Raw genomic sequence first — 26,864 nt, 5'->3', positions numbered from 1 at the left:
ACAGGGGATAATAATAACATACTTTGTAAACCGCTCTGAGTGGGCATTAAGTTGTCCTGAAGGGCGGTATATAAATCGAATGTTGTTGTTGTTGTTGTTGTTGTTGTTGTTGTTGTTATAAAACTGAAACTTGAGTAAGGGGTACAGGGGTAAAAACATTTTTTAACGACAACATTCAAAACTTTTTGAAAATTATACACTCGTTCAGGGAATGGAGGTCTAAAATGGGGTGGGAACCTCTTGATTTTTGTCCACAATAAAATATCCGGAAAACATCCCGTCAGTACAAATGGATAGAACTGGTTCTATAGCCTGTTTCTTCAGCAATGACAGCACTTCCTCTTAAAGTAAGGTGGGAGAAGGTGGAGGTTTGGATAGAGGGGGAATGTTGGTGGAGTGCTTTGAACACCAGGCAGTAGCCTTGGTTGACTATGGACACCCAAGCTTCTTGCGTAATCAACTCCTAAGCCTGTAGAGGAAGTGAGTGGTTTACTGACATGGCACAAGTAGGTGTGGTGTCAGAAGCCTTGTTTATTGGATCCAGACTGATCCTTTGGGGATCAGGAAGCATCCTTCAATTTGGTTCTGAAGTACCTCCTTCATGGTTGGACAGAGGCAAAGTAAGAAGACTGTTAAGAGCCTCTGGACAACATGTGTATCATTTGGGGTTGGAACTGATTATATTTACTATTGCAAGGCGCATATGGCCTTGGTGGAAATCTCTGTCTAAAAGGATTTGAGCAGAAATTAGTGATACCCAATGACGTGGCAGCCACCTTATCATCCTTAATCTTTTTGAGTGTCTCATACATGGTGGATGAAAATAGGTCTGTATCTTCAAAGGGAAGGTCTTCTACCCTCATCCTATGGTGAGGGACTAGCACTGTGGTTCTGAGCCATGCATGCCTATGAATTACAATTCTGGAGGCCATAGCTCTCAAAGAGCAATCTCCAATATGTCTGGTGGTATTCATTTGTTGTTTGGAGAGCCTTAAAGCTTCTCCTTCCAAAATTTTTGTAAGTCTTTGCTTATCGTCAGGGATTAGGGTCACGTATGGGCCTATCCTTTCCCATAAGAAAAGCCAATAGTGGGCCATAATGGCCTCAGAATTACCAACTCTAAAGGTTAAGACTGTGGAAGCATAAACCTTTCTACCCAGTATGTCTAGTTTCCTGCCCTCTTTATCGATCAGAGCCAAATGGTCCGTGCTTTTTTGGAGATACTTGCCTGGGAGGGTCTTGGTAACAATCGAATTGACAGGAGAATGAGTAAACAGGAAACCTGACCCTTCTTGCTTGGTTTTATATATATTATCCAGCTTTTTTGATGTCACTGGAGTAGAGGCCAGTCTGGACCACACTTCTTTGGTCATGTCAAGCATGACTTGCATTATTGGAAAAACCACTGGTCCAGCTGCTTCTGAGTGCAGAACCTTGAAGACCGGATCCAGAGAGCTCAGAGCAGAGCAGATTACCTCAGTATCCAGAGATCTCACCATCTGGACTAACTGCTAAGTGTACAAGCGGAGATTCTCACTTAGGAACACAGCAGAATACTCTGCGTTGACATTGGAGTCACATCAGACTATGTAATGTGGTTTGACATTGGTTCTGAAGCAGCATTGTCTTCTGGAACCACAGGCAGAATCAATGAAGGTTTAGTGTTGCCTCTTGATTCCAGGTGAACGGAAACATAAGGGTCTTGGTCATGGAAGAAGTAATGAAGGGGTGGGTACATGCCCAGCGAACCTTCAAACCTGAAAGCGTAGTAATAGTACGGGGAGCCATACGGAGAATAATGGAACTGATGGTGTCGAGGATGAGGAGCCAGTTCCAAGCAGTTATCATTTTCAGATAAACCCGAAGAACCCTTTTGTCTTTGCACAGGCCACATTGGTGATGGCAAGGGAGAAATGGCTATAGACAGTTCTAGGAATTCTGGAATCTCACCCTTTGAAAGAGATGAAACCAAACCGAAACACCTTCTGGGGGTTGGGGATGATGTACTCAGAACCCTGGGCGGTCTTAATGCAACCAAAGTAGTTGGAGCTGAAGAAGAGGGTATTTTTCCTCTAATGTGACTTAGAAGTCCATGTGTTATCAGCATGCTTTGACCTGAGCTTAGCCTTTTTTGTAGGAGGCTCTGACTGGCACGGAGGTGGAACTGATGAAGTTATGGCTCGAACTGACTGGTCCTTCTGGACAGTGATAGGTGAAAAACATGCTAGAGGAACTGAGGAGGCCCATTCTGGGCACTGTAGTCCATTGTGTGCAGCATTAAGATCAGAGTTGATAGAGCCCTTCAGGGCTGACTCAAAGAGGCACATTAAGTTGCGACACCCTTTCATGGCACACTTTGAGCATATATTGTTTACAGTTCACACAACACAGTGTCATGGCGAAGAAGATTAGATGTGGCTTCGTTCACACAGACAAGTAGCTTGTTTGTTCAAATAGGTTTGTAAGCCACCTTGCATACCTTAATGGTGTAAAGGTGGGAAATCCTTTAAAATAAAACAGGGTTGGACTCCTGCTGAGTGTACCACCAGTAGCATATGCTGAAGTGCTCCTAATCTGACACCATCTCTTGGGTCTTGGCAGTAGAACAAAGTTTTCGGTTTCAGAATATAGTGTTTATTGACATAATGCAAGCAAAGAAAAAAAATGGAAACTTGCCAGCTCTGATTAAGTAATATATTTTTTAAAAGTAATAACAATGTGGTAAGGTTATTGACATGGGCAGGCAGGAAAGGCTGGCAGGTATAATTTGCACTGTTTGTTTATATAACACTTTTTACTCCTTAGGGACTTTCAAGATGGCTTAGAAACATGTTTGTACAACATTGGTTTCAGTCCTGGGGGTGGATGGGTTGTCACACATAGATATTACACCCTAGAAGAAACCAGGTCTGTGAAACTGACAGCCCCTTTCTCCTGTGCAGGGGCTGTCAGTTTCACAGATTCGGCGCTGGGTTCAGCCAATGCGCTGAAACTTGTGCGGGGTCTGTGAAACTCCAAACTGGCCACAGAACGGCTGGAAAAATGCATTTGTTCTGTAAACACGTGTTCCCACAGAATGCGTGTTTCGGTGCAAACGAACCAGCCATTCCATACAGAATTTTGTTGCATGGTTCGTTTCATGCCCATTTCTACTCAGCACTAATAAACTTACTTGCTATTAACTGTTTAATAGATTGATTTTAATTAGGCAGCTTTTACAACATTTCTTAAATACTTTATATTATTGTTATGTTGAATTAATTTCTTACAGTGTACTTGCTGGTGGCAAAAGCAAACTCAAATTGTGTTCTCTTTGCAACATTTTATTTTTAAAAAGTGAATGTGTTTGGAGCACCCCCTGCTGGACTATTGCATTATTGTTCAAACTGAGTTTCTTTTTAATCATTTAAAATCAATTATTTTTTAAAAGTATTGTTTTTTGACATTTTGTCAAATGTCTGTAGATTTCTCTGTACATTTTGGAAGTTTATTTAAATAGCAATTAATGATGCATTCATTCTAATTCATTTTTCATTTATTTTCAAAATGATTGTATAGTTGTATTGTCGAAGGCTTTCACGGCCGGAGAACGATGGCTGTTGTGGGTTTTCCGGGCTGTATTGCCGTGGTCTTGGCATTGTAGTTCCTGACGTTTCGTCAGCAGCTGTGGCTGGCATCTTCAGTGGTGTAGCACCGAAAGACAGAGATCTCTCAGTGTCACTGTTCAGCCTTTGCCTGTTTAAGCATTTCTGAGAAAAATACTGAGTCTGGTTTTAGCACGCAAGCTGTGAGCAGCCTGAGTATGTTTAAGCAGTTCTGAGAGAAATATTGAGTCAGGGTAAGAGAGGCAAGCTGTGTGTGGCCTGAGAGTGTCCATGTATTTTTGAGAGAAAGGCAACCTGTGTGGGAGCCTGAACTGGGTGTGTTTGTGAGACTATATATTCATTCTATTTGAAGCAGGCAAACTTTGTGTGCGCCTGAGAGAGAAAATCTACGTGTATTTGAGTGAGAGTTTAAGAAATAATATGAAACCAATACTCTTCTTATAAAAATAAAAGTTTATTTTGTTTTTTTATATCCCAGAGTATCTGTAATTCCTATATCCCATTCCTATCCTCAGGGCCAGATAGTACCACGAAGGAGCCTGATGCTTGGGCACGTTACTGAAGGGAAAATTTAAATAAAATATCTTGGAATATAATATTCCTGGTGGCAGCAATCTACCCAGAGGGTGTAAGAGAAAGATTAAAGGCAAAATCTACCCAAGAGAAAGAAAGGGTCGTAACAGGGTTATACTCAAACTCAATTCAAGGTCAGAGCATAAAAGGCTGTCAAAGTTATGTGGACTATTTGCTCATTTATCATTGATATATATCTGTATTGTTTGACCCATTGCATACATCTAGGAAAAATCCATTGTAATTAATCAACAACACCTTTTCCTATTCCAGCCAGGGATCAACATTTTGTTTGAGATTAGCATGATCAATGAGATATGTGTGTGTGGTGTATTTATCAAACCAACTGGATTTTAATAACCAAGTATAGATGTATTGTTTCTACAAAGTAGATTTCATAATAATTTGACAATACCCTTTTATTGTAGATTTCCTCCTTTCTCACCTCTGAAATCATATCCAAAGCAATCTCCATTCCGCAAGGAAATTGTTAAATTTCCACACTGGGATGATATGGAAAAAGATGCTTTCCAACAACATATACCAATGAAGCCAATTGTGTTGGTAAGATTTACGTAAAATCAATATATTGGTGGAACTCCAAATAATGCAAGAATGTTATTTTCAACACAGTGTTCTTTGGAACCAACAATTCCCTGATTAAACAGAACTTAAAGCATTCATTTCAATGAAATATAATTGTGACTAAGTTTGCTTGAACCGAGGTCCAGTTGCCATTGCTGTAGAAACAGTGTCTCCATTAAATGAAAGTATCACAAACGAAGAAACCTCTTTTCTCCTGCTATAGAACTCTGAAATGTGGTTCAAACGTCACAGTATAGCAATTGGAGAAGTACAAACATGTAGACTTGTACACCGCCAGCAATTAACAGAGGCAAATGTAGAAGAGATATGGAAGTCCATGACACTATCACAGTAAGTTTCTTTTCAAACTAAAGTCATACAATAAGCATTAGGCAGTGCTTTAACAAAAAAAAATAGCGGTCGAATGTTAAGTAAATCCAGAATCTGTAAATGGAATTGCTTATTGATTTCACTCCCTGATTGGCAATTTCAGTTGTCTTAAAAATGTTACATAGAACAACACCCCCTACTGGTTGCCCTCAGAAGGAATTTGTTATTCCTCTAGTTAGGAATGGTTGCCGTTCTCCAATTTACATGTTTTGAGAATGTAACTAGAATGTGGATTCTCTCTTGCTTGTCAGCTGAAGCCTTTAGCTTTTGAAGAAAACAAAAGCAACCCAAACCTGAAAGCAAAGCTACAGAAAAATGAGTATTGCTTGTTGTCTGATGGCACCCAGCAAGGTTTTGTTTGTTTTGTTTTAAAGATGAACTACTGGCTTGGATCTTATGAATTGTGAGTGGAAGGCACTCATGGTGGTAGGTCTTTCTCAGGGCCCCAGAAAAGCTAATGCTGGGGAATTCAGGAAGCCATATGGACAAGATGCCAGAAGTTCTGTAGTGAGGAGGATGAAATGGTAAAATTACTACTCCCTCTTGAATGCCAATGGAAAGTTTGCTCCGCTCAGGTAATCCTTAGTCATTAGAAGGAGCTGGGGACAATTTTGTCCAATTCCTCTTCACTGTGGTTCCCCCATATAAGTGGCATGTAGTCCATGAGGATCTTTTTGTCCACAGTAGTGGCTCTGGAGGATGGGGGGGATTTTGGTGCCTGATGGAAGAAGCAAAAGCTGGGGGGGAATTGTGGTTTTTTTTTTCCAAATCTGTTGCTGTTTTGATTAGTGATGTGTCAATGAGGCTTTATGCTGTTGATGCGAACCATGCAATCATTTCTAAGTCCCTTTGGCAACGATAATGTAAAGTAGTTATTGTAATATGCAAGTTTCCTTGTATTTTTTTTTTTAACACAGCTTGCAAAAAATTTTAGGCTTGGATTCCTTGGAAGACGTGCTCAACACCAAACTTGTGAACCCAAAGCATATAATGCAGAATGTGTATCATATCAACAAGCAGGGGGTTGTCATTTTAGAAGACAAATCAAGTAAGAGGAGCCATCTGTTCTTGTGTTTCCAGATGTTGTGCTGACTTTTCTGATAATTTGGTAAAGATGAATTTCTGTGGTAGAAGCCATCTAAAGTATTAGAGAGGGATTAAATTATTGTTTACTGTCAAAAGACATTTTGAAAATATAGTATTTAAATAGAGCTATTTAAGTACATGGCAGTTCATAGCTGTAAACCACCTCAAGTAATAAATATGGTGGAGAGGCGGTATATAAGTTAAATAATTTTTTTTTAAAAGGCAGCTCCCGCCCCAAGCAAATTAAAATCTGAGTGTTGACCCTGCAAGGCATGAATGACAGGCAAAGCATAAAAAGGAATAAATATACACTAATGTAGTTGGGCATACTTAGGTTTCATTTTATTGAGGATAACATTATTAAGCCAGCTTCTTTACGGAAAACAGGCATTTTCTGGAAGGACTGGAGGGAATAGGGCACCTGTAAATTCACTTCATATGAGCACTCAGGAAAGGAATTTCGAACAACAAGGATCACTAGGAATGGGGATGCAGAAAGCCTTTAGGTGAATTGCATTTTCCAGTGACATGTTTTTGGCATATTAGTAACTTCCCAATAACCAATGGTATATCCTGTCAGCAGGGGAAATGAAGAGGTTGCTATAAAGATTTACTTGCATGAATCAGGTTTTGTTTTTTGTGAGCTTTTCTTAATTATTTCAAGTGTAAAGGATCGAGTTTCAAAGTTAGTATCTTGACTCACAGTTTTTAAGGAGAGCTTAAAACTGCATTAAAAAGAAACCAAGAAATTCTAGTATAGAACAGCTATTCACAGGCCACCTTTCAACTATGAGGGATAAATGCCCCTTTCTTTTAGTATTCTGTTTCTTTAAGTGTTGCTGGTACTAAGTTTCTATGGATATATTTCATTCTTACTGAATTGTGGTTGGAAACATGCTACAGTATCGCTCTCCTTCTACCCTCTCCTTTTATACTTTTTTCTTAGTATTTTATTTATTATTTTAGTTTATTAAATTTATAATCTGTTCTCCCTACAAGCGGGCTTAGAAGAGATAACAACATGTATAAAAATATAAAACCTCATTAATAAGATAAAATACATTCAAATCCCAGTTCCAGTAAATAACATCTTCAGTACCGCAATTCATACTGTCCAACCCATATGAGCACATTCCTGTGGGGTGGGAGATGGCAAGCTATTTAAAGTGAGCCAGCAGAAACCAGGTGAGGAGGTCCCCATCTAGCAGGAGACCAGCTAGATGGCTCACCCCACGTCTCAGCCAGAACCAAATGCCTGGCGGAACAGGCTGATTCCGCACACATTGGATAATGCACTTTCAATGCACTTTATCAATCATTTGAGGTGGATTTTTTGTTCCGTACACAAAAAAATCCGTTCCAAATTATCTATAAAGAGGATTGGAAGTGCATTATCCAACGTGTGTGGAATCACTGTCTGTCTTACAGACCCAGCGGAATGATAACAATTCTCGCTGGGCCCTGGTCTCAACAGACAGAGTTCTACCAGGTTCCCCAGTAAACCATAGTTTGATGTTATATTCTGTTGCTGTAAGTAGGCTCCTAATATGTAAGTTATTTCTGTATTGTTTAACATGTCATGTTTAAATATGCTTATGCTTAATGTTTAGTTCTGTTTTCAAACTGCTGCCTGTTGTCAGATTTTTGATGTCCAAACCCTGTTGCATTGTTCATAGGGTTGCCAGGTCCCTCAAGTCTCCCAGCGGGAGACTGGGATGCCGGCTCCTACCTCATTGGGGGCTGTCCTTGTTGTGCCCACGCGCGCAAAGCGCGCATGCACGCTCCTGTTGTGCGTGATGACGTCACTTTTGCCGTCATCACGCAGGGAGGAAGGGCAGAGAGTGCGGTCAGCTCTCTGTCTCTCTCGCCGCCGCCGCCGCGCCCCTTGTACCTGCTGGCGTGGGCAGCACACAGGCAGCGGCGGCAGCAAGAGAGCTCTTGCGCGCGCCATGGCCATTGCTGCCCCTGTGCTGCCCGCGCTGGCAGGGACAAGGGGTGCGGCGGCGGCGAGAGAGAGAGCAGGCTGTGGCCACCGCAGATTGTTCTCTTGCTGCCGCTGCACCTGTGCTGCCCGAGCTGGCAGGGACAAGGGGTGTGGCAGTGGTGGCGGCGAGACAGCAGGCCGTGGCCACCGCAGCTCGCTCTCTTGCTGCCGCCGCCACTGCACCCCTTGACTCTGCTGGTGCTGGCTGTGGCGAGAAAGCGGGTGGCGGCAGCAGCAGTGAGAGCGGAGTGCTCTTGCAACCGCCGCCTGCTTTCTCTCTGCCACCGCCTGCTCTCGTGGCGCAGGAGCGCGCCCCGCACCCAGGGCCATGCCGCGCCACCCGGGGAGAGGGCGCCCCAGGGAGCACCCCCCCCCCCGCTGGCCAAGTAAACGGGCGCGGGGGAGGGAGGGTGGGATCAGGAGATCCCCCACCCCGAGCGGGGGGATGGGAACCCTAATTGTTCATTAGATACCCAAGCTGCTGATCATAATGGACTTACCTAGTGTAATCTGTCTTGAGTCTCAGTGAGAAAAGTTGAGTATAAATAACAATAATAATAATGTGAACAGGACATACTATTTATTATGTTTATTATTTAATTTTAAAATGTATATTCCACCTTTCCATCCAATCAGAGCCACTGAGGCGGCTAACAATTAAAAGGAAAACATTAGAAAACAATCATAAAACCAATTTAATATTAAAAGTAAAATACATATGTAAAAACACAGACCCAGCAGTAAAAACATAGGACAGGAAGGCCTTGTGGGTTGATGAAACAAAAGTCTTCATCTACTAGCTAAAGACAAGGAGGACATACAAATAAATCTCCCTTGCGAGGACGTTCCATAATTTTGGTGCCATGACCAAGAAGGCCCTCTCTCAGGCTGCCAGCTGCCTCACCTCAGAAGGAGAGGAGCACCTGATACGAGGCCTCAGAAGATGGCCATAGCAATGACCCACCTCTCTTCCATCATGGAAGAAAGGGGCGGGCTTACAAAGAGTTCCAAGATGTTTTCCCATCCAGATATCAACCAGACCTGGATCTGCTTAGATTTAGTGAAGCTGCTACACCGTATGCCAAAACATACCCTAGACCCCTGGAGCTAGCTGTGAATGTGGAAGTCAGGGGCTGCATGAGGAAGAAGTCTGAAATACGGGAATGAATTGCAAAACTGTGCTTTGGCTGTTTGGTTTGAATCAAGTCCATGTTTAAACTATCTCTAACAGAAACAGTTACAAATTGAAGGTGTTACTCCTTTGAAAGTGTTTTAAAGTGTTACTCCTTTAAATAAACGTATTATCCGAGGGACGCAAGCTGGCAATTAGCTTAATGTTATTGTTGGCATGGTGTTAAGTATTCCCTATGTCTGCAGCTTGCTCTGCTTTGCGCAGTCTGTGCTAATACATTTTTTAAAATTAATTTTTTATCCTTATTAAATGCAGAGGAGCTTCCTCACTGGGTGCTGTCGGCAATGAAATGCCTGGCAAATTGTAAGTATTGGTTACATTACAGTGAGGCGAGAAATAATTTTTCCCTTCCCATATAAAGAACGATCAAATCTGTCATCTAACATGAGTCTTCTTTTGGTGTTGCAGTTGTACAGCTGCTGCAGTTTAGTTCTTTCCCGCTCCTCTCAGTGTGATAGATCCTACCCCCATCCTACCACTCCTCTGAGCAAAATTTGTTTATTTAAAAAAATATTTATGCCCCACCTTTCCTTTTGGTTCACGTTTAAAGTCTTCCTCCAGATTAAGTGGAGGAATCCCAGGCCTCCTCTTGGAAGAAGAGCCACTTAAGTTAGAGGAAGACTCCTTAGGCTGAAGGAAGGCGACTTGGAGAGTGGTTGGATTCACCCCAATATCACTGGAAGCTTGAGGTTACACCGGAAGAGCCAACCCTATGGCTTCTGTCAGCATTGCCTACGTTTCTGGAAACTCAAGCACTAGTGATGCATGGTCTCTTCCCAGGGGATGCTGAACTTCTGGTGTTACTGTAGGAAGGATCTTTCCTGCATTCAGGCCCAGTTGGGGATTCCTCTGAAGTCGGGCCCTCATCCTGGGCTGCTAAGGCTTAGGACATGGGCTGGAAACTTGGTGGCTTGAGCAGAGACTTGGAGCTAGGGGATGCTTGGAACAGAGCACTTGTGCCTGGTGAACTGGTTTCCTCTGCATGGCTCTGGCTTCCGGTGCAGATGGTACATTGTCATGGGGCAGCCCTGGGCCTTCCCTGGACCCTCTGAGTCTCTTCAACCACTAGCCTGGGCTCCTCCAGCTTGTCCCTGGAGGACTCTCTGAGCCGGTCTGAGGGGGGTCACGAGAGGATCATCAATTCTCCACATGGTTTCATCTGTGAATACTCAAATCCAGAGACTGGAGAAATGGACAGACAAGACAGGTATTTCTACAAACCTGACAAAAGCCCCAGGTTTGCAGAAAAATCTGAAATCTTAAAAAAAAAACCCACTGGGGAGTTAACCCCTCTTAAAGTAATAGAAACAGTGTCTGTAGCTTTAAGAAAGTAACACCCTTAGTGACCATTGCAAGGTGACCATGACAGTATTGCAAGTCTTCAAGCCTTAATTTTTGTCATGAAAAGGCAGGGAAAGAGCCCTTTCCTGGGCCTTTTGGGCCTTTTAAGGGAGGACTCATTAGGGTCAGACCCAGCTGCAACCACTGAACAACTAGCCACCATGTGACTTGTCTGATTCACCCAGGCCCAGCTGCTAGTACTATTCAATAGCAGCTATGTCACAAAAGCCAGTGTGGTGTAGTGGTTAGATTTTTGTACTAGGATGTGGGAGACCTAGGTTTGAATCTCCACTCTGCCATGAAAGCTTGCTGGGTGACCCTGGGCCAGTCACATTTTTTCGGCTTGATCTACCTCACAGGGTAGGATAAAATAGAGGAGAGAATAATGATGCAAACTGCTTTAGGTCTCCATTGTGAAGAAAGGCACAAGCAAATGAAGTAAATAAATACAGCTGAAGATTGGAAGGGCAGATAAAAGATAGGGAAGAAGGCAGTTGCCAGGAGAAATAAAAGAAGAAATTGTGTAGGGAGGGGAATACAGAGGAAAATGAGGTGTCCCCTACAAATCCTTAAAGGTTTCTCACTCTGCAACTGGGCTGTCGGCCAGAACTGTCCAACTGGGGCCAGCCAGGCCCAGCACCTACACCCACACTGAGTTTTCCCAAGGAGAGGCAGCTGGGGAAAGGAAGAAGGAGAGCTAAAAATGGGGGAAGATAAAGGTAGGCTGGCTGGCAGGTGGGTGGGAAGGAGAGAAAGAGGCAGAGAAAGGGGAGAGGCTATTGAGGCTTTCTGGGAAGGGAAAGAGGAAATAGTGGGGGAGAGGAAAATGAGTTGCTTCCCTCCAAGTCCTAGCAGGTCCCCACTTGTATAGACTAAATTTCCTAGAGAATTTGTGCCATTAGATAATGTAAAAGATTTTTCTTCAAGCCTGAGTGTTCATGGGAAAAGGTAATAGTTTTCCCTTGGGATTCTCTTCCTCATCTATTATTTGAAGAGTGCTAATATGATACCCAATCAAGATCTTGTTTAAATCTTTGGAAGAAAGGGAGTTTGATAGGATAGTTCAGCCTGCTGGCTCAGGAGAAGTCACTTCTGCTGCTTTGACTTTCTCCTGGGTCTTGAACATGGGGCAGAGATAAAGATTGCATAACCATCTTAGTGGAGATGGCCCACTGTTTGCTGACTCCATCTTCTGTTCTTCTGGTTTAGGTCCATTAGGTTCTTATTGCTGCTATATTTGGAGGTAATTTGCCACATCCCATGCTGTTAAATGAGGAATCATTATTTTCAGTTTTTTGCTTCCAAAGTCAGGGGTGCTTGAGAATTAACAAACAGAGAAAGCAAGAGACAGAAGGAGCTCAAATAAATTGCCGCTTATGTTGGTATATTTTTGTTCAACGGTTGTATAATAGGCCTAATAGGTCTACCCTATACTGCTGGAACTTGGCTTCCATATTGCACACTGTTTTACTGCAATGTTTTGGATTATTCTGTAATCTTCCAGAGTTGATTCAGATGTCCAGGTATTCACTTGTACAAGCATACTGATGCAGAATGTGCACAGAAAATAGGCCATTGGGGAAACTTCTGTGTTGTGATAAGCCATCAGCTATGATAAATGTTTTAGTTACAATCAGCAATTGGACTGTGTTTTACAATATGAGCACATGCAGCAACTTCATTCAGCACTGCAGCACCTATTAGTTATTTATTCCAAACCCTATGAGTATGTGAAATACTGCTGCCCACTCACTTGCTTTCTCTGCAGTGTTTCCAGTCATGAGAAATAGCTTTCCAGAAGAAATTAGGAAGGCTCGCTCCATCTCTTCTGCAATTTGTAAGGGTTGTTAAAAAAGAACTTTCTGAGAGAGCTTTCAGAATCTCTTGACTGACACTATAGTCTGTTAGTTTTTAAGAGCTGCTGGTGGATGTTATTTATAAGAGTTTCAGCTGGATGTTTTAATAGTTTGATGCCTTGAACTTTCTATGATCTAAATGGTTTTTAACTGGTTCTCTGAGAAAAAAGCGGACTTATATAACACACGCTCTCTCTTTCACTCTTTCTTGTTAGGGCCCAGGTGTCCAGACCTGAAGCAACCTACTTACCTGGGATTTGAAAGAGATGTCTTCAGGACTATAGCTGATTACTATGACCACATGAAAGAGCCTCTTCTTACTTTCCATTTTTTTGATGTCTTTGTCAGCGTGTTAGGTAAGTCATCACTTTACAGAATATGGGCCGGTGTGGTGCATTCTAATCCACTGCAGTATGGATTGCCTGCATTTTTTTAAAAAAAAGAATGAATAACTACAAGAGGACCTGAATTCAGGTCAGGAGTGGACTGCAGCGTGGGGGTAATATAACCCTTTCCCATGCACCATGTTCCTTTCTTCCAATTCTGCTGAACTTAAGTTCAGTCTGTTGCTAGCAAGCCTCCATTTTTGTTGGTCTTCCTCTTTCCCTTCTTTGTCTTCGGCTGTGACTAGCTCATATCTGCCAGCTAAACAGGGTCCAAACAGTGCAGTGGGGTACATCCAGTTTGATTCTATCAGGCAGCCCAAAGTGATATGGACCCACTTAAGCAATAAGACTTTTGGACTAGTAATTTAGGAGTTCTCAGTCAAAATACATCTTGACAAAGATTCTTTAACACAGTACTTTGGTTTCATCAGCACTTCTAGCTTAAAAGGATTTTTTTTGTGTGACTAGAGACTAGATAGTTGAGAAGTACTATGAGCATTCCATATTTTGGTTAGGTAACTAAACTGTCTGTGACTTGCCTTCTCCCTGCTCCAAGGCTTTCTCTCCCTTTCTTATTTGGAGAAGTTCCCATGGGTCAAGAACCACACCTGCCAAACAGGAGCCTTCCTACTGAGATTGACCGGATTTTTCCCAAGCCTGGGAAAAAGGAATTTTTTTTGTACTTCTGTTCAATTTTAAGTCCTGTAATAAGAGCCAGAAACTTGCCCTAAATTATGCACTAAGTTCTGCTTTGTCTATTTGGATTTGCTGTCTGCCCTTAGCTTTGGTTCTTCTACTGTGTTCATGGCAGAATTCATGTTTTTTCATGTTTTCTTTTTCCCTTGGATCAGGATTGAATATGCTGACTGTTGGTCTCTGCCTCTGGCCTTGGCAAGTGTTCCTCTGATTGATTCTAAACACTTCTGGTTTGTGCAGTTCTGAGGTTCTATAGTAGCTACTTCAATGTTTAGAAACCTCCTTTGAAGACTTTCCACTCTCTAGTCACCTGTCCGCAGAAGCGTTAATCTTTTGGTGCTATTTTGCTTCATGTGATCATGACTGCTTGCTTGGGTTAATATTCCCCTCAATAATTTTCTTGTTTTTGCTACATCCAGATCATGTGTTCTGTTAAAGTTTGCACAGAAGTCTCATTACTTTGTCAGAAAATTTCCATTGGTTATTTGTATGTGTGTCACTGTGATGGACTGCACTTAACCGCAGGTTTCCTGAATTGCAGCAAAATCAGAGAGCTGAGGGGGAAAGGGTTAACTATTCCCTAGAATGGAGTGCTTGAGTGACAGGCTTCTCTCTCTTTTCTGACTGGTCAATTAGAACCAGTCTGAAGGCGGTCTGTTGTTTTCTGACAGGATTTTTAAGTGGGAGTGAGCCTGACAGGAAAGGTCAGACAGGTTCCCCTTTAGAGTGAGGAGAATGGACTCTTTTGCCTAAACTGTATTATCACTGTCCTGAGGAAAAATTCTATCTAAGAGTTCAAAGTCTAAATATCAGCATAAGCTGAAGTACACGTTATACAGACACCAGAGAATTGGGTGTGTGTTTTGGCGACAGTGATTGGGTAGTGAATTGAGACTCCCTTTCAAGCCAAAAGACGAAGGGTTATATCTTCTGAGAAGATTAATTCCTGCCCAGTTTCTAAGGGGTTTGGCTCTGAGGAGGACCCCAGATCTATTGTGAAGGGAAAATGGTTTTAGACTAATTCCAGGAAACCTGAACTGTCATAGGAAACTTTCTGAAGAAACATTGTTACTGTTACTAAATTACTAAGTAAAACACCTCTCACTGTTAAGAACCAAGAATATATGAAAGTAAGCTTCAAGGCTACTATTTTGCCTGTTACAAGAAGTGTATTCTGTAATACCAACAACATTTCCATCTCCTGACTACACTTACTCAGTCCCTAACTGTTAAATAAAGTTATTTCTTTTTGGAATGTTATACAGTTTCCAGTGCCATTTCCAGCAAAAAGGAAGAAGGCTCCTGCTTTTCCCCATGAAGTTCCTGGGCTGGGCTAAAAACAAAATTATATCTGTCTGTCAAGGTGGGACAAACAGACTTTCAAAACCACAAATATTAACACGCTACTTAGGGCCGCTCAGTCAAAGCAGAGAAACTGAATTTTGGCAGGAAAATCTGCCTCACAGTGGGGAGAGTGGGGCAGGGGTTGTCATAGTCATCAACTTGTCTGCTGTCACTGACTTGCCCACCAGTCATCCAACAGGGGAAGAGGCCAGGAAAGACCCTATTCCCAGTATAGTGCCAATCATCTGTTGTACCTCCAACACCCCCACCAGCTTAATAGACCAGTGTGTGTCCGGCTGCCTTGGACTTGCCAGTTCTCTCATTCCAGCCTAGTTTCTGCCCTATCGCAAGATGTTTATCAAACAGTTGTCCAACCAGCACATTTGTCTCATCCATTGTCAAGCAGTGAATAGGACAGCCCTACCTGTGCTTGCTCTTGAATCTCTTCTCTGTGTTGAGTCTGTGTGTGTGTTTATTGATTTATTCTATACCATTTCAAATGTTTTTGAATTTATATTGTTTAAAATGTTGTTTTAAAGTTTTTAGTGTTTGCTTCCTTGGAGGACTCTATTTGGGTAGAAAGGTGGCATACAAATGTTTTAAATAAATCAGTCATCCCAAGTCAGGTGCTCAACCTAAGCCAGTGGGTCTTTTAGCAAGGAGTGAGATATGGTGGAAGAAATGTTTCTTTTTTATATTTTGGCTTCCGCAGTATGAATGTAGGCTCTATATGCACAGGAACATGGCTAGCACAAATGTGTCTGCCCATCTCCAATGAACCCCAATAACACATCCCCCCCTCGCCATTGTTGTTTTCCCAATTAAGGGAAACATTAGGGTTCGCTGTAAGGTGATTGTGTTTTTTGTCATATGGCAAATAGCAGCTCTAAGAGCCTAACTGAGGTTGGAAAAATTGCTCAGGAGAAAGGGTTAACCCCCCTCGTGCTACAATCTTACCCCAAACTGAGGTACTTTGCAGCAGCTTTGTCTGTCTGCCTGTCTCTCTCTTTCTTAAATAGAGAGCTGTTGTGGATCTGCTAAAGACAACCAGTTTTGCTCTAAGTCCATTCTCTATTCCTAAATTTGAATGCTTTTAAGAGGTATCTTATTCTTAAGATTTTCCCCAGGTATTAAATTATTCCATCTGTGATGAAGAACAGCTGCTAGGGTCAGAGGTGGCTCTGTGCTATTATTGGGTCAGCTGGATATGATGCAGGGCAACCTGCTACAGAGAGGCTTTCTCCCGGCCACCCACCCCAGATACATAGGGCCAGGATAGCAATGAAGGTGGGGGCAGAACAGAGAGACTGGAGAGGGGGAGTCTGATTTCAGCCCTCGCTGAGAGGAGTCAAGTCCTGACAGTTTCGAGATTCAGCCCTGACTGAGAGCAGTTTAACACAGATGGGAGAACTGGGGGAAAGTTGGGAAGGAAGATTGGGAAGTAGGTGAAGGCTCCCATTCAGACCAAAGAAAAGTGATAGATCTTCCAGTGAGAGGAGAATTTCCCCACTAAGTCAAAAAGGGAGTTAGCTGTGGAGAGATCCCTGGTCTGGTGTGGTTAGCAACAGCCTTTGGATACCTTAAGAGTCAATTAGAAACTCAAGATGAATACTAGTGTCTCAAGAGAAGGGGGTTGGGTCCTGGAAAGAGGGTATCAGCCTTCTGGAAACTAAAAGAGTAAGAGAATACTTAAAGAAAGTATACCAGAGTGTTTTGGAAAACACTGGAACTAATGCCTCTTAACATAATGATGTAAATAACTATGAAGAGCTTAAGAAACTCTCATTAGTCTGAAACATTAAACCTTAAGTCTGTGTATGTACTGATTTTACCTCAGAGTTATCTGTATTGAGTCACCTCAGAAATTTTCAATCCCTGATTTCACCTGACCTTTTCCCTCTATGTTAAATATTTAGTTATTTTTGAATTTAAAAACGCCTCTAGTGCCCTTTAAGTTAATTAAGACACAAAAGGGGGAAGGGGGGTTGTCATAGAAGGCTGAATAGTTTTCGGCTTAGAAGAAAAGGAAATTTAGGAAATACACAATGCAGATCTATACATTTATTCATGGAGTGACAAAAGCGAATATAGGGAAGTTTTTGCTGTCTGCCATAATACTTGAACTTGAGGACGTTCGGTGAAGTTGACAGGCAGGAGATTCAGGAGGACAGACAGAAAGAAGCTCTTCATGCAGTGCATGATTGTACTGAAATGTCTGTGTTCAGAGACAATAAACCTCTGAATACAATTTACTGAGTGTGGGTGGCATGAGTGTCCACGGTTGCCTCATTGCTTTCCCTGTTTAATGGGGTACTGTGGGAAACAGGATGCTTCACTAGAAGGACCTTTGGTTTCATCCAGCAGGGCTCTTGTTTTCTTAACCACTCGGCTGTTAGAGCAAAAGATCAGTCATTTCTTAAATGTGGTAACAGAACGTACATCCTTTCTAACATTATTATGTTGGCGCCTGATTGATGTCGGATTTTGTTTCATATATAATTTAATTATAATTCAGATTTCACTTTTCATCTATTAGAACTTTTATGTGGTACAATAAAAACAAGTAATATGAAGAATGAGGTGTAAAACTTGCATATAATTTTAAAAGATGCACGTATTAGATATAGCAAGTGCTTTTATGGTTCATTCACTGGATTGCTGACAGCTCATTAGGGCTGAAATTAATTTTTCTCTTTAGGCAGTTGATTTAGGTTTTTTGAGTATAAAGCATAAAGCCTGCTAGAAAACAGCCTGACTATAAAGCTAAATGATATTTGTAGAATGGAACATTTCATGTACTTATGCTACATCCTGAAACTTTTTGCTTTAATCATAAAAAATACCTCTACTATATTCTATTGATAGAACAAAATAATGATTTGACAAGTGCTTATCATTTTTTCTTTGCCAGAATAATTCTGCTGTAAATATTAAGCTTGTATAGACTGTTAGTATACCAGGACTTTAGCCAGGAACAGACACAATCATGCTGATCTTTTAACTGCATTTAAGAGATTGGGAGTGGGTTACACAGTCAAGTGCTCTCTTCTCAGGCACAAAATGCCTTCCTGTTCTCCCTCTGAGGCGGAGGACATCTTGGGTGATTCCCACCATCCAATCAGGGAGGCAGGAACTAACTTTCTTCCTCTTCCTGTCTAGCCTGTGGGACCACCCTCTCTTCAGTTCTGTTCCTGCCTCCAGGAAGAGCAGTTCTGCAGCAGACTAGCTCTGCTGCCTTTTTTCTCTCTATCTCTTATTTATCTTTCTTCTTCCTCAAACCATTCTTTACCTTACTCCTTACTTACTTCATTACCTTACTCTCCTCCCATTTTCTCTTCTTTTACTCCTCTTGCCAAAGAAAGAAAAGAAGAGGACGATATGGTTTCTAGGGAGTCATCGGGCTCTGAGGAAAGCTCCATGGAGGAGAATATGGGCTGTTCCCACAGAGCCGTCCTTCCGGCTGCGGCAACAGGCCCAGCCGGCACCAGCATGCCTCTTAGGCTGTATGGGTTCCCCAGCGAGGAAATGGCCTTGGAAGAGACGCAGGCCTCTCAACAGCCCCATCTTCCACAGAGGGAGCTTGTTAAAACAACGTGCCTCAGCCAGCCAGCTGAGAACAGCGCCACCTGGCTGAGCTCAATTTTGGCGGGAAACAACGCGATGCGCTTGCCAATCTCCTGGCAGGAGAGACACGGCTGAAACATAATCCAGGCAGTCTCTGGCTGTTCCCATGGAGTCATTCTGCCGGCCGTGGGAACAGACCTTGTTGGCGCCAACAAGCCCTCGAGGGCGGCCTGGCTCCCCGATGCACAAGCAGCAGAGTCTGAAGACAGGCCAAAAAAAAAAAAAAGAGCTCCAGCCAACAAGCCCAGGAGGGCCATGTAAGTGTTCCCCCGAGGGTGTTATACCTTCAGAATTCCTGTCAGCAATTAGACTGACTGTGAGGGAGGAAATCCTGTTACTTTACCAGTCAGAAGCACCTTTGCCCTATAAAGATTCCAGAAATCTCCTCAGCCCTGGCACCATGTGAATGTGCCCATGCCAATCTCCTGGCTGGAGATTTTTACAGCAGGCCTTTCCCCTTTGGATTTAGCCCTGCTTTTACAACAGGATCTAGCCCTGCCTTTCCCTGTCAGATGGGTAATGTATAAAGGGCGCAAATTTGCCAGTGTCTTCGAACCTTTTAACTCTTAAGACTAACCAGGAAGGAGGAAATAGTGGTGTGGTATCTGCCTCCTCCTCCCTCCATGAGTAAGGCTGTAGCTCTGTAGAAGAGCTTCTGCTTTTTATGCAAAGGATCCAGGTTTGTTTCCCATTAACTCCAGTTTAAAAGATTAGGTAGATGAGGAGAAAAACCTCTTACTGAGACCCTGGTGACCTGCTGCCAGTCTGAGGAGATAACACTGACCGATGGTCTGAGTCAGAATAAGGCAGTTTGTAATGTTTATCAGTCAGGGATCCCCACGGAGCAGGGGGATCGCCCTCAGATAGAGTTCGTAATGACAGGGAGAAGGATGAATTCCTTCAGATGTGGGAGAGGAGAAAATATCCCTACCAGAATAGTCAGCCTAGCTGTCTGAATCTGAGGTCTACCAGTATTTACTACCTAAGACATTCTCAGCCTTAGAGCTGTAGAAATTACCCTCGGGGGAGTAGTCTGGGAATACTAAATCCAACCCAGGGAAACGAGAGTCTGTTCCTAGTGAAGGTTCCTCAGAAAAGGTCCTCCCATTTCCAGAATATTTGGGGAGAAGGTTCAAGGCTGAGTGCTCTAAACCATAAACCAATTAATAATCCCCAAACTTGGTCCCAAAACTAAACAAACTGTACTCACTACCTTTCTTTGCTATGAGTTGTTGCAGATACCTGCGATGGAAACTCCAGTGGCTACACTTCAGTCATCTGGGCTCCGGTCAGAAGATGGGTTAGGATCAGTCAGAGACCACTTAGACAAGAGGAGAAAGGCCATGCTAACAAGTGCTCATGAGGCCGTGACCATGGCTATTAAGGCTACAGCTATTGTCTCAATTGCCTCAAGAGTGTCAGGAGTATGGATCTGGAAACTGATCCAACTCCTCCTGTACAACAGTAGCTGCTCCCATTGAAGGGGCAAACAGAAATGTAACCTTCAAGACAGACAGAAATGTAACCTTCAAGACAGACGTCATCCTGGATATATTTACCTTTTTCTTCCAGGATTATGGTCTTGACAGCAGTAACAAGCCAGCACGCTTGACTAAGAGCATGGCCAGCAGATTCACACTCTAAAAATATCGTCCTGGCATACCTCTTTCAGAGAGGCAAGCTATTTGGGGATGCCCTGGGAAAGATCTAGATTGAGACCTAGGACAGAAGAATGTGTTGCCAAAAACACTCAAACCATCTGAGAGGCGATCCATTGGCCCTTAGCCTTTTATTCACAACACACACTACTAAGGTCCAGACAAGATTCCAAACAGCCATCCTGGGGTTAATCTAGGCAGCCCTTTATTAAGGGGGGTCTTTTCAAGACCCCACTTGTAGTATAGTGGTTAAGTAACTGAACAGTGATGCAGCACTCTGCAGGTTCAAATCTCACTACTGCCATGAACTTGCCACATGGCCTTGGGTAAACCAGTCCTCTCAGTCCCAGCTCTCCAGCTGTATTGTGGGGATAATGCTTACCTTTTCCTAAGATCAAACAGACAGTTCTTCACATGTGGAAAGAGATCCAACCTTAATACCCAGATCTCTTAAGACAGGACTTGCTAGCTGTCCCTGTGAGAGGCCAACTACTCTTTATCATCAAGCCTAGGTTGACAAGCAGGCAGGCCTTACAAATAGTCTCACAAGGCTATTCCATACAATTTGAAAGCTGCCCACCAGAAAGAGGTCTACTCAATCTTCTTCTCAGTCCCTAAAAATAATAGGGACTGGAGGGTGTTATTAGACTTCAAGTTTTTTGAACAAGTTTATCAAATTGTATCACTTCTAAATGGAGACTCTGCACTCAGTTGCAGTGACCAATCAATCAGAAGAATACATGACATCTACAGATCTCACAGAAACATACCTCCATGTGCCATTTCTGACAGCCCATCAACAATACCTAAGATTTTATGTTTTTTAAAAAAAAATGATCAACCCCATCATACGTTTCAGAGACGGGGTACTCATGTTCACTTGTACCCAGATGATCTCCTGATCGGTTCAAGAGAAAATCTCACCACAACACTCAATTCACCATTCAGTTCCTACAAGCCTGAACACCTGGGTTAGATCACAGTCACCAAAAGGGTTTTTTCTATCCTTCACCAAAGAAAAGGTCATGAAGACCAAACTGCTGATTGAGACTGTCATCAGAGTGCAAAATCACTTCTCACAACACTACTGAAACATGGGTTTGCTAGTGGCCACCTACAATGCAATACCTTTGGGGTCGTCTATAGGCAAGACCACTTCAGACCTTTCTTAGATCTCATTAACAACAGATCATGGAGAAGACAGATCTTCCCATTCAGATACCACTTCAGATTAAAACCCATCTAAGCCAAGGTCATCAACCCAATGCAAAGCAAAAGTTTCATGACCCCTCAAGAACAACACATTTACAGGTGTAAGAATCAGGTTAGGCTTGTCTTCCTATCAATTACTTAGAAAGGTGAGCAATTTGTCTGGCCCTGTTCCAGATCTGTATGGACAAGGTTGCAGACAAAACATATATAAACAAGCAAGGGGGATTCAAGACCTCGAAGTGACACAAGGTGGCAGCAAGGATACTTACCTGGGAGGATGGTCACCTAGCTTCGATCAGAACAGTACACATCAAAGGCATATCCACTGCCCAGGCAGACTGGCTGAGGGGACAAGAGGGGTATAGTCCCTTAAGAAACATCTCATAACATTGCACTTCACAACACTTCATGGACCTGTGTGTCCCTCAACACAGCCATCAACTACCGTGGTACATGACAAGATTTGTTCTACCCACAAGCAGATGCCCTGACATTGCAATGGCCATTAGGCCTCCTCTATGTATTACTACCCTTACCAGTAACAGACCATGCCTTTCCACCCTCCAACAGATGGTGATATTTCCACCTTTCATCCTACTGACCTCGCCGGTCAAGTTACAGCAGGGACCGATTTGGCCTTTTCATTTAGACTTACTCTGCTTAACAGTGTGGAAATAGAAAGGAACACCTTCCTAAGATGGGGATAGTCCTGAGAGGTGGCCAACACTCTCCTAGCATTCAGAAAACAGTTTATGCTCAGAATTTACAACTCTGAGTGGGAAGCCCTCACTCAGTAGACATTTTACACAGCCCTGACCAAACATCCATTTGAACCGGTCAAGGATATTCCCCTGAGAAGGCTGAGAATGAAGACTATCTTCCTTATTATGTTCGCATCTGCCAGAAGATTTAGTCAGACCTGAACTCTATCCCAATGGTAAGGTGATGCCTCATACTGTCTTCCAAAAGCGTATTCCAAACTGCTTAGTTTGCAAAAGGTTACCATATTTCTACCTGTACCCTAAATTGACTAGGGAGAGGCTCTGACCAACGTTCCCTCTAAGCTTTGCAGTGTTGTGAGCTAAGAATCTACTTTGTGAGCCGAAACAAATAAAAGCCATTAGGCGAAACGGCCACAAAAATCAGAGTATACTTCTGTATAAAAATGGATATGTCCATGCTGATTACAAAGGGGTAGTTGTATTAGTCTGTTGCTGCAAAATAAAGCAGACACGCAATGGCACCTTAAAGACTAGCATGTTTATTTCAAGATGAGCTTTTGTGAGTCAGTGCGTACTTCTTCAGCCTCCTTCTGCACCAAGGTCAAGTTAAATGACGCTTTCACCATGGTGGTGTCTGAGGCGCTACCTCCTCTCCTCCGCTGTCTGGGGCTGAGGGGATCCTAGCAATTTCAGGCTGCATGGGTCAAGCCAGACCCGATCACTCAGCTCTGCTCTGTTCCCCAGCTAGAGAGCCAGCAGTGGCTGGAGGTGCTCTCTGGCACCACCCTGGGGGACAAACCAGCCACAGCCGGGAAGGGAGGAGAGAAGTGGGATGAGGCTCCATCCCTATAGGGCCCACCTGCAGATGCTGGCTGACTGGGAGGGCGGGGCCGCCTGAGGGTTAGTATCTGTGAGCTACATCTGAGAAGCTGTGAGCAGAGGAGTCAGAATCTGTGAGCAATTGCTCACGTGCTCACATTAGCGGGAACACTGGCTCTGACACAACCTAGATGTCAGAAGGAGGCTCAAGGCCTATCTGCTCCGAATAGTGCAAATTAGAAAGTCAGTCTTACTGTTCTTAAATATATCTCCCCTCAATTTGGGGAAGAAACTGTCTTCAGCAGTGATAGGTGCCAATAGCAAAACATACACTATCGAAACTCCTAAAAACTCTCTTCGTAGAGGTTCCTTGTGGAATACCAGCTCACTCTTTGAGGGATGCTACTACTAGTGCAGCATTACACAGGAACACTTCTGTAGAAGAAGGCTGCAAGGTTGTCAGTCTTGACCTTATTAAGATGCTACAAATCAAATCTATATGATTCAGCGGACACTGACTGTAGTAGAAAAGTACTGCAGTGCATGATTGTGGACAAAGACCACATCCCACTCAGAAACTGGAAACTGCTTTGGGAGCACCCAAGATGTCCTCCACCTCAGAGGGAGAACGGACCTTTGGACACTTACTGTGAAGGGTCCTTCTCCTCTGAGGAAAGGAGGACATCTTGCCCTCCCCGGGTCTCCGTCCTTCTCTACCCTGCTGCCTCATTCTTCTACCTCCTCCAGGTTATGCTTTATTTACAGTGCATGTTAATGCAACAGGTGTTTTTTCTCTCAGTATTGACAGTTGCTGAATGATAAATTGAATGTTACTGCTTTGTGGAGTCACCTGAACTGAAGAGAGAGTAGTCCCACAGGCTAGACAGGAAGAGGAAGAAAGTTAGTTCCTGCCTCCCTGACTGGATGGTGGGAATCACCCAAGATGTCCTCCTTTCCTCAGAGGAGAAGGACCCTTCACGGTAAGTGTCCAAAGGTCCATTTTAGCAATTATTAACTAGTCTGTGTGGCCTAGCACTAACCCTGGTTGATACACAGGTTTGAGCTGGTTTGCAAATCCTGGCTAACAGTTACCATAGCCAATGCAGGTGCATATTTTTAGTAAACATGGTATAACAGCTGATAGTTCTTTTCCTTTTCTTCCTTTCTTTTGCATTAGGTATCTACTACTACTGTTTGAATTCTATTGCATCCATTGATTTTATGCTTTCATAGACTCTGTTTGGAAACATCAATTTATATTTTACTGTTAGCCATTATGTCTAGCCTGTTAGGCTAAAAGGCAGGCTGCAAACATTTTAAATGTTTAATAAGACTACCAAGGAAGGTGTGGGAAATAGAATATGTGAGCACAAAGCTGGCTCCTGATTTTTTTAAAACTGTCAGGAGATCAACAGCTGTTCCTAAACAGTTTATCCTACCACTCCATTAAGCAAATAGCCCAAGCAAGCCAGATCTTGGAAGCTAAGCAGGGTTGGCCTTGGTTAGTAATTGGATGGGAGACCTCCAGCAAACACCAAAGTTGCCAGAAGCAGGCAATGGTAAACCACCTCTGTTAGTCTCTTGCCTTGAAAACCCAACCAGGGGGTTGCCATAAGCCAGCTATGTCTTGACGGTACTCTCCACCACCCCTATTTATATATTTATGAATTATAATATTTATACCCCACCTTTCTTTTCGGCTGACATTTGTAGACTGCCTCCAGTCTGAGAAGGCTTTCTCCAGTTTAAGTGGCCCTTGCATTCAGGTAAAGATATTTAAGTTGGAAGAAAGCTACTTTGAGGATACTTGGATCTTCTTGAATGAGTATGAAGTTGCCTGAAGTTCAGCATAAGGATTTTTCTTGGTAGACACTTTGTGACCCACATCCAGTGGGTCTAATGCATGTGGAGAGGTTCCACATACAAAAGGGGTTTCTCAATTGCATCATGGCAGGGGCAGTTCAAAATATATGAACTTCATGGGCTTTGGTGAGAATAAGACTGTAAAATCCCATGTATACTGTCCACAGTCTCTTTGTGGGATACAATTAAATGAATACATGGTTACAGTTTTCTACTGTTGGATTGGTCCTAACGCTTGGATCATGTGGAGATGATTACTAGGGTGAACTCTGGTTGAATTATCCTTGAATAATCCACACCAACACCCACAGTAACATTTTTTGTATGTATGAAAGAGAAGAGGCAGGATCATCTCAAGACCCTATTGGAAATGCAGATTCAGAGAGGAAGGAACAATGCAATCCTAAGCAGAGTTACTCTTCTAAGTCCAGTGAAGTCATGGGCTCAGAAGGGTATGATTCTGCTTAAGATAGTGCTTCAAGCTGTCAAAAGTTGTGATTTATTCTATTTACTTAACAGTATTACTTTGTGAACACTACAAAATCTTTATGCTGCAATCTTCCATCAGAGTACCTGAGCATGGAACCTGTGGGTATCATTGGAGTATGGAGAATGTATGTGCAGGACTGTAGGCTCTATTTGGTCCTTCAGGTCTTCTGTAGCAGTGAAAGAGAATTATAGGTCTAATCTTCCTGCGAGAGATCAGGAAGCATGCATAGGATTCTGTTGGTGACTGGAAGCTAAAGCTGAGTAGCGCTTTATAAATTTTGGTTCCTGGGGATGTGAGAAGTTCTTTGAGTATGATGAGAGGAGCTGTTTTTACCTGAGCCTGACCCAACCAAAGTTAAAGCTGTACAAAGTAGGACATTCATGTCTCCAAAAGCCGCAGGACTCCAATACTATCTGTGGAGCAAGCCTGGTAACATGACCAAATCAAGATGTAGATTGTGAAAGATCCCACAGGCATGGTATTCTAATTTTAAAAAATTAAAAACATTTATTGTAAAATAAAACTACAACTCGCGTGGCATTTAGAGGTAAAAAGTAAAAAACTAAAAAGAAAAAAAACCCAAAACAAAATAGCAAATGGAAGACCACAAGTATTTTCTTTCACGGTCTGATTAGTTTGTCTAGCCAGATAAGGACCCTCAGATTCTTCTTTCTTTCCAATCCTTTGTTTAGATCATTTTCAAAATGGATTTTGCTGCATGAGCCCTCAGAACAAAAATCATCCTACAAATAAGTAAATTCATGCATGGGTAATCTTAATAAAAGCTAATTCATACCCAACTCACTTGTCCAAGAGCTACTGAAAACAAAATATCTTCTTCCCTTGGGTAGGGTAAAAAAGTTCTTTCACTAATAAGAGAGAGTGAATGGAAGATGAGCCAACAGCCAATGCATAAACAAGGGCTGAACTTAGTGTATATGAAGCAAAACCAAAAGTCTCATAATAACACCTAACAAAACTATTCCAGTATGAGCTTTCATGGACTAGAACTTTCTTCAGATGCAGTGAGTGAATCCTGCTGAGGCATAATTAATGAGTCTGTTTTATACCTTTTTTGGCAGGAAGGAGATACTGCAAACATTTTCAGCACTGTGCAGTTAGTGTAACACAGAAGAGAAGGAAATGGAAGCTTCTTCTGTCCAGTGAGAGACAAGGAAATTGCATATTTACATATCAGTAAACAGATTTCTAACATTTGGCCTGTAGACCAAAATGGAGCTGATCAGGTTAACTGATCAATTTTTAAAAGTTCAGTTAATAAAAATGTCTTCCTTGCCCCTTTTGTAACATGTTTTCCTTTCAATTACAGTTTTTGAGTTTGAGATCTTAGGTTAACTATTAACCACAAAGACGGTAACATTAAATGCTTTTCTGTATACAGAGATGTGCCTAACAATGAAAATGTCAATATTTTGAA

At 42.6% G+C, this 26,864-nt stretch overlaps 1 protein-coding gene across 1 annotated transcript in view; it reads left to right on the top strand.

Annotated features, from left to right (window-relative positions):
* Window positions 1-26,864, top strand: part of DEPDC1B (DEP domain containing 1B) — a 63,354-nt gene that overhangs the window by 24,380 nt on the left and 12,110 nt on the right. The window contains exons 3-7 of the mRNA XM_054986788.1: window positions 4,607-4,742; window positions 4,987-5,114; window positions 6,071-6,201; window positions 9,671-9,718; window positions 12,828-12,968. Of these exons, the coding sequence (XP_054842763.1) occupies window positions 4,607-4,742; window positions 4,987-5,114; window positions 6,071-6,201; window positions 9,671-9,718; window positions 12,828-12,968 (584 nt within the window). The remainder of the gene's footprint in view (window positions 1-4,606; window positions 4,743-4,986; window positions 5,115-6,070; window positions 6,202-9,670; window positions 9,719-12,827; window positions 12,969-26,864) is intronic.

This window comes from Eublepharis macularius, chromosome 8 (assembly GCF_028583425.1).
Source record: "Eublepharis macularius isolate TG4126 chromosome 8, MPM_Emac_v1.0, whole genome shotgun sequence".
Classification (NCBI taxonomy): Eukaryota; Metazoa; Chordata; class Lepidosauria; order Squamata; family Eublepharidae; genus Eublepharis; species Eublepharis macularius.
This window is presented reverse-complemented; position numbering and strand designations above follow the sequence as displayed.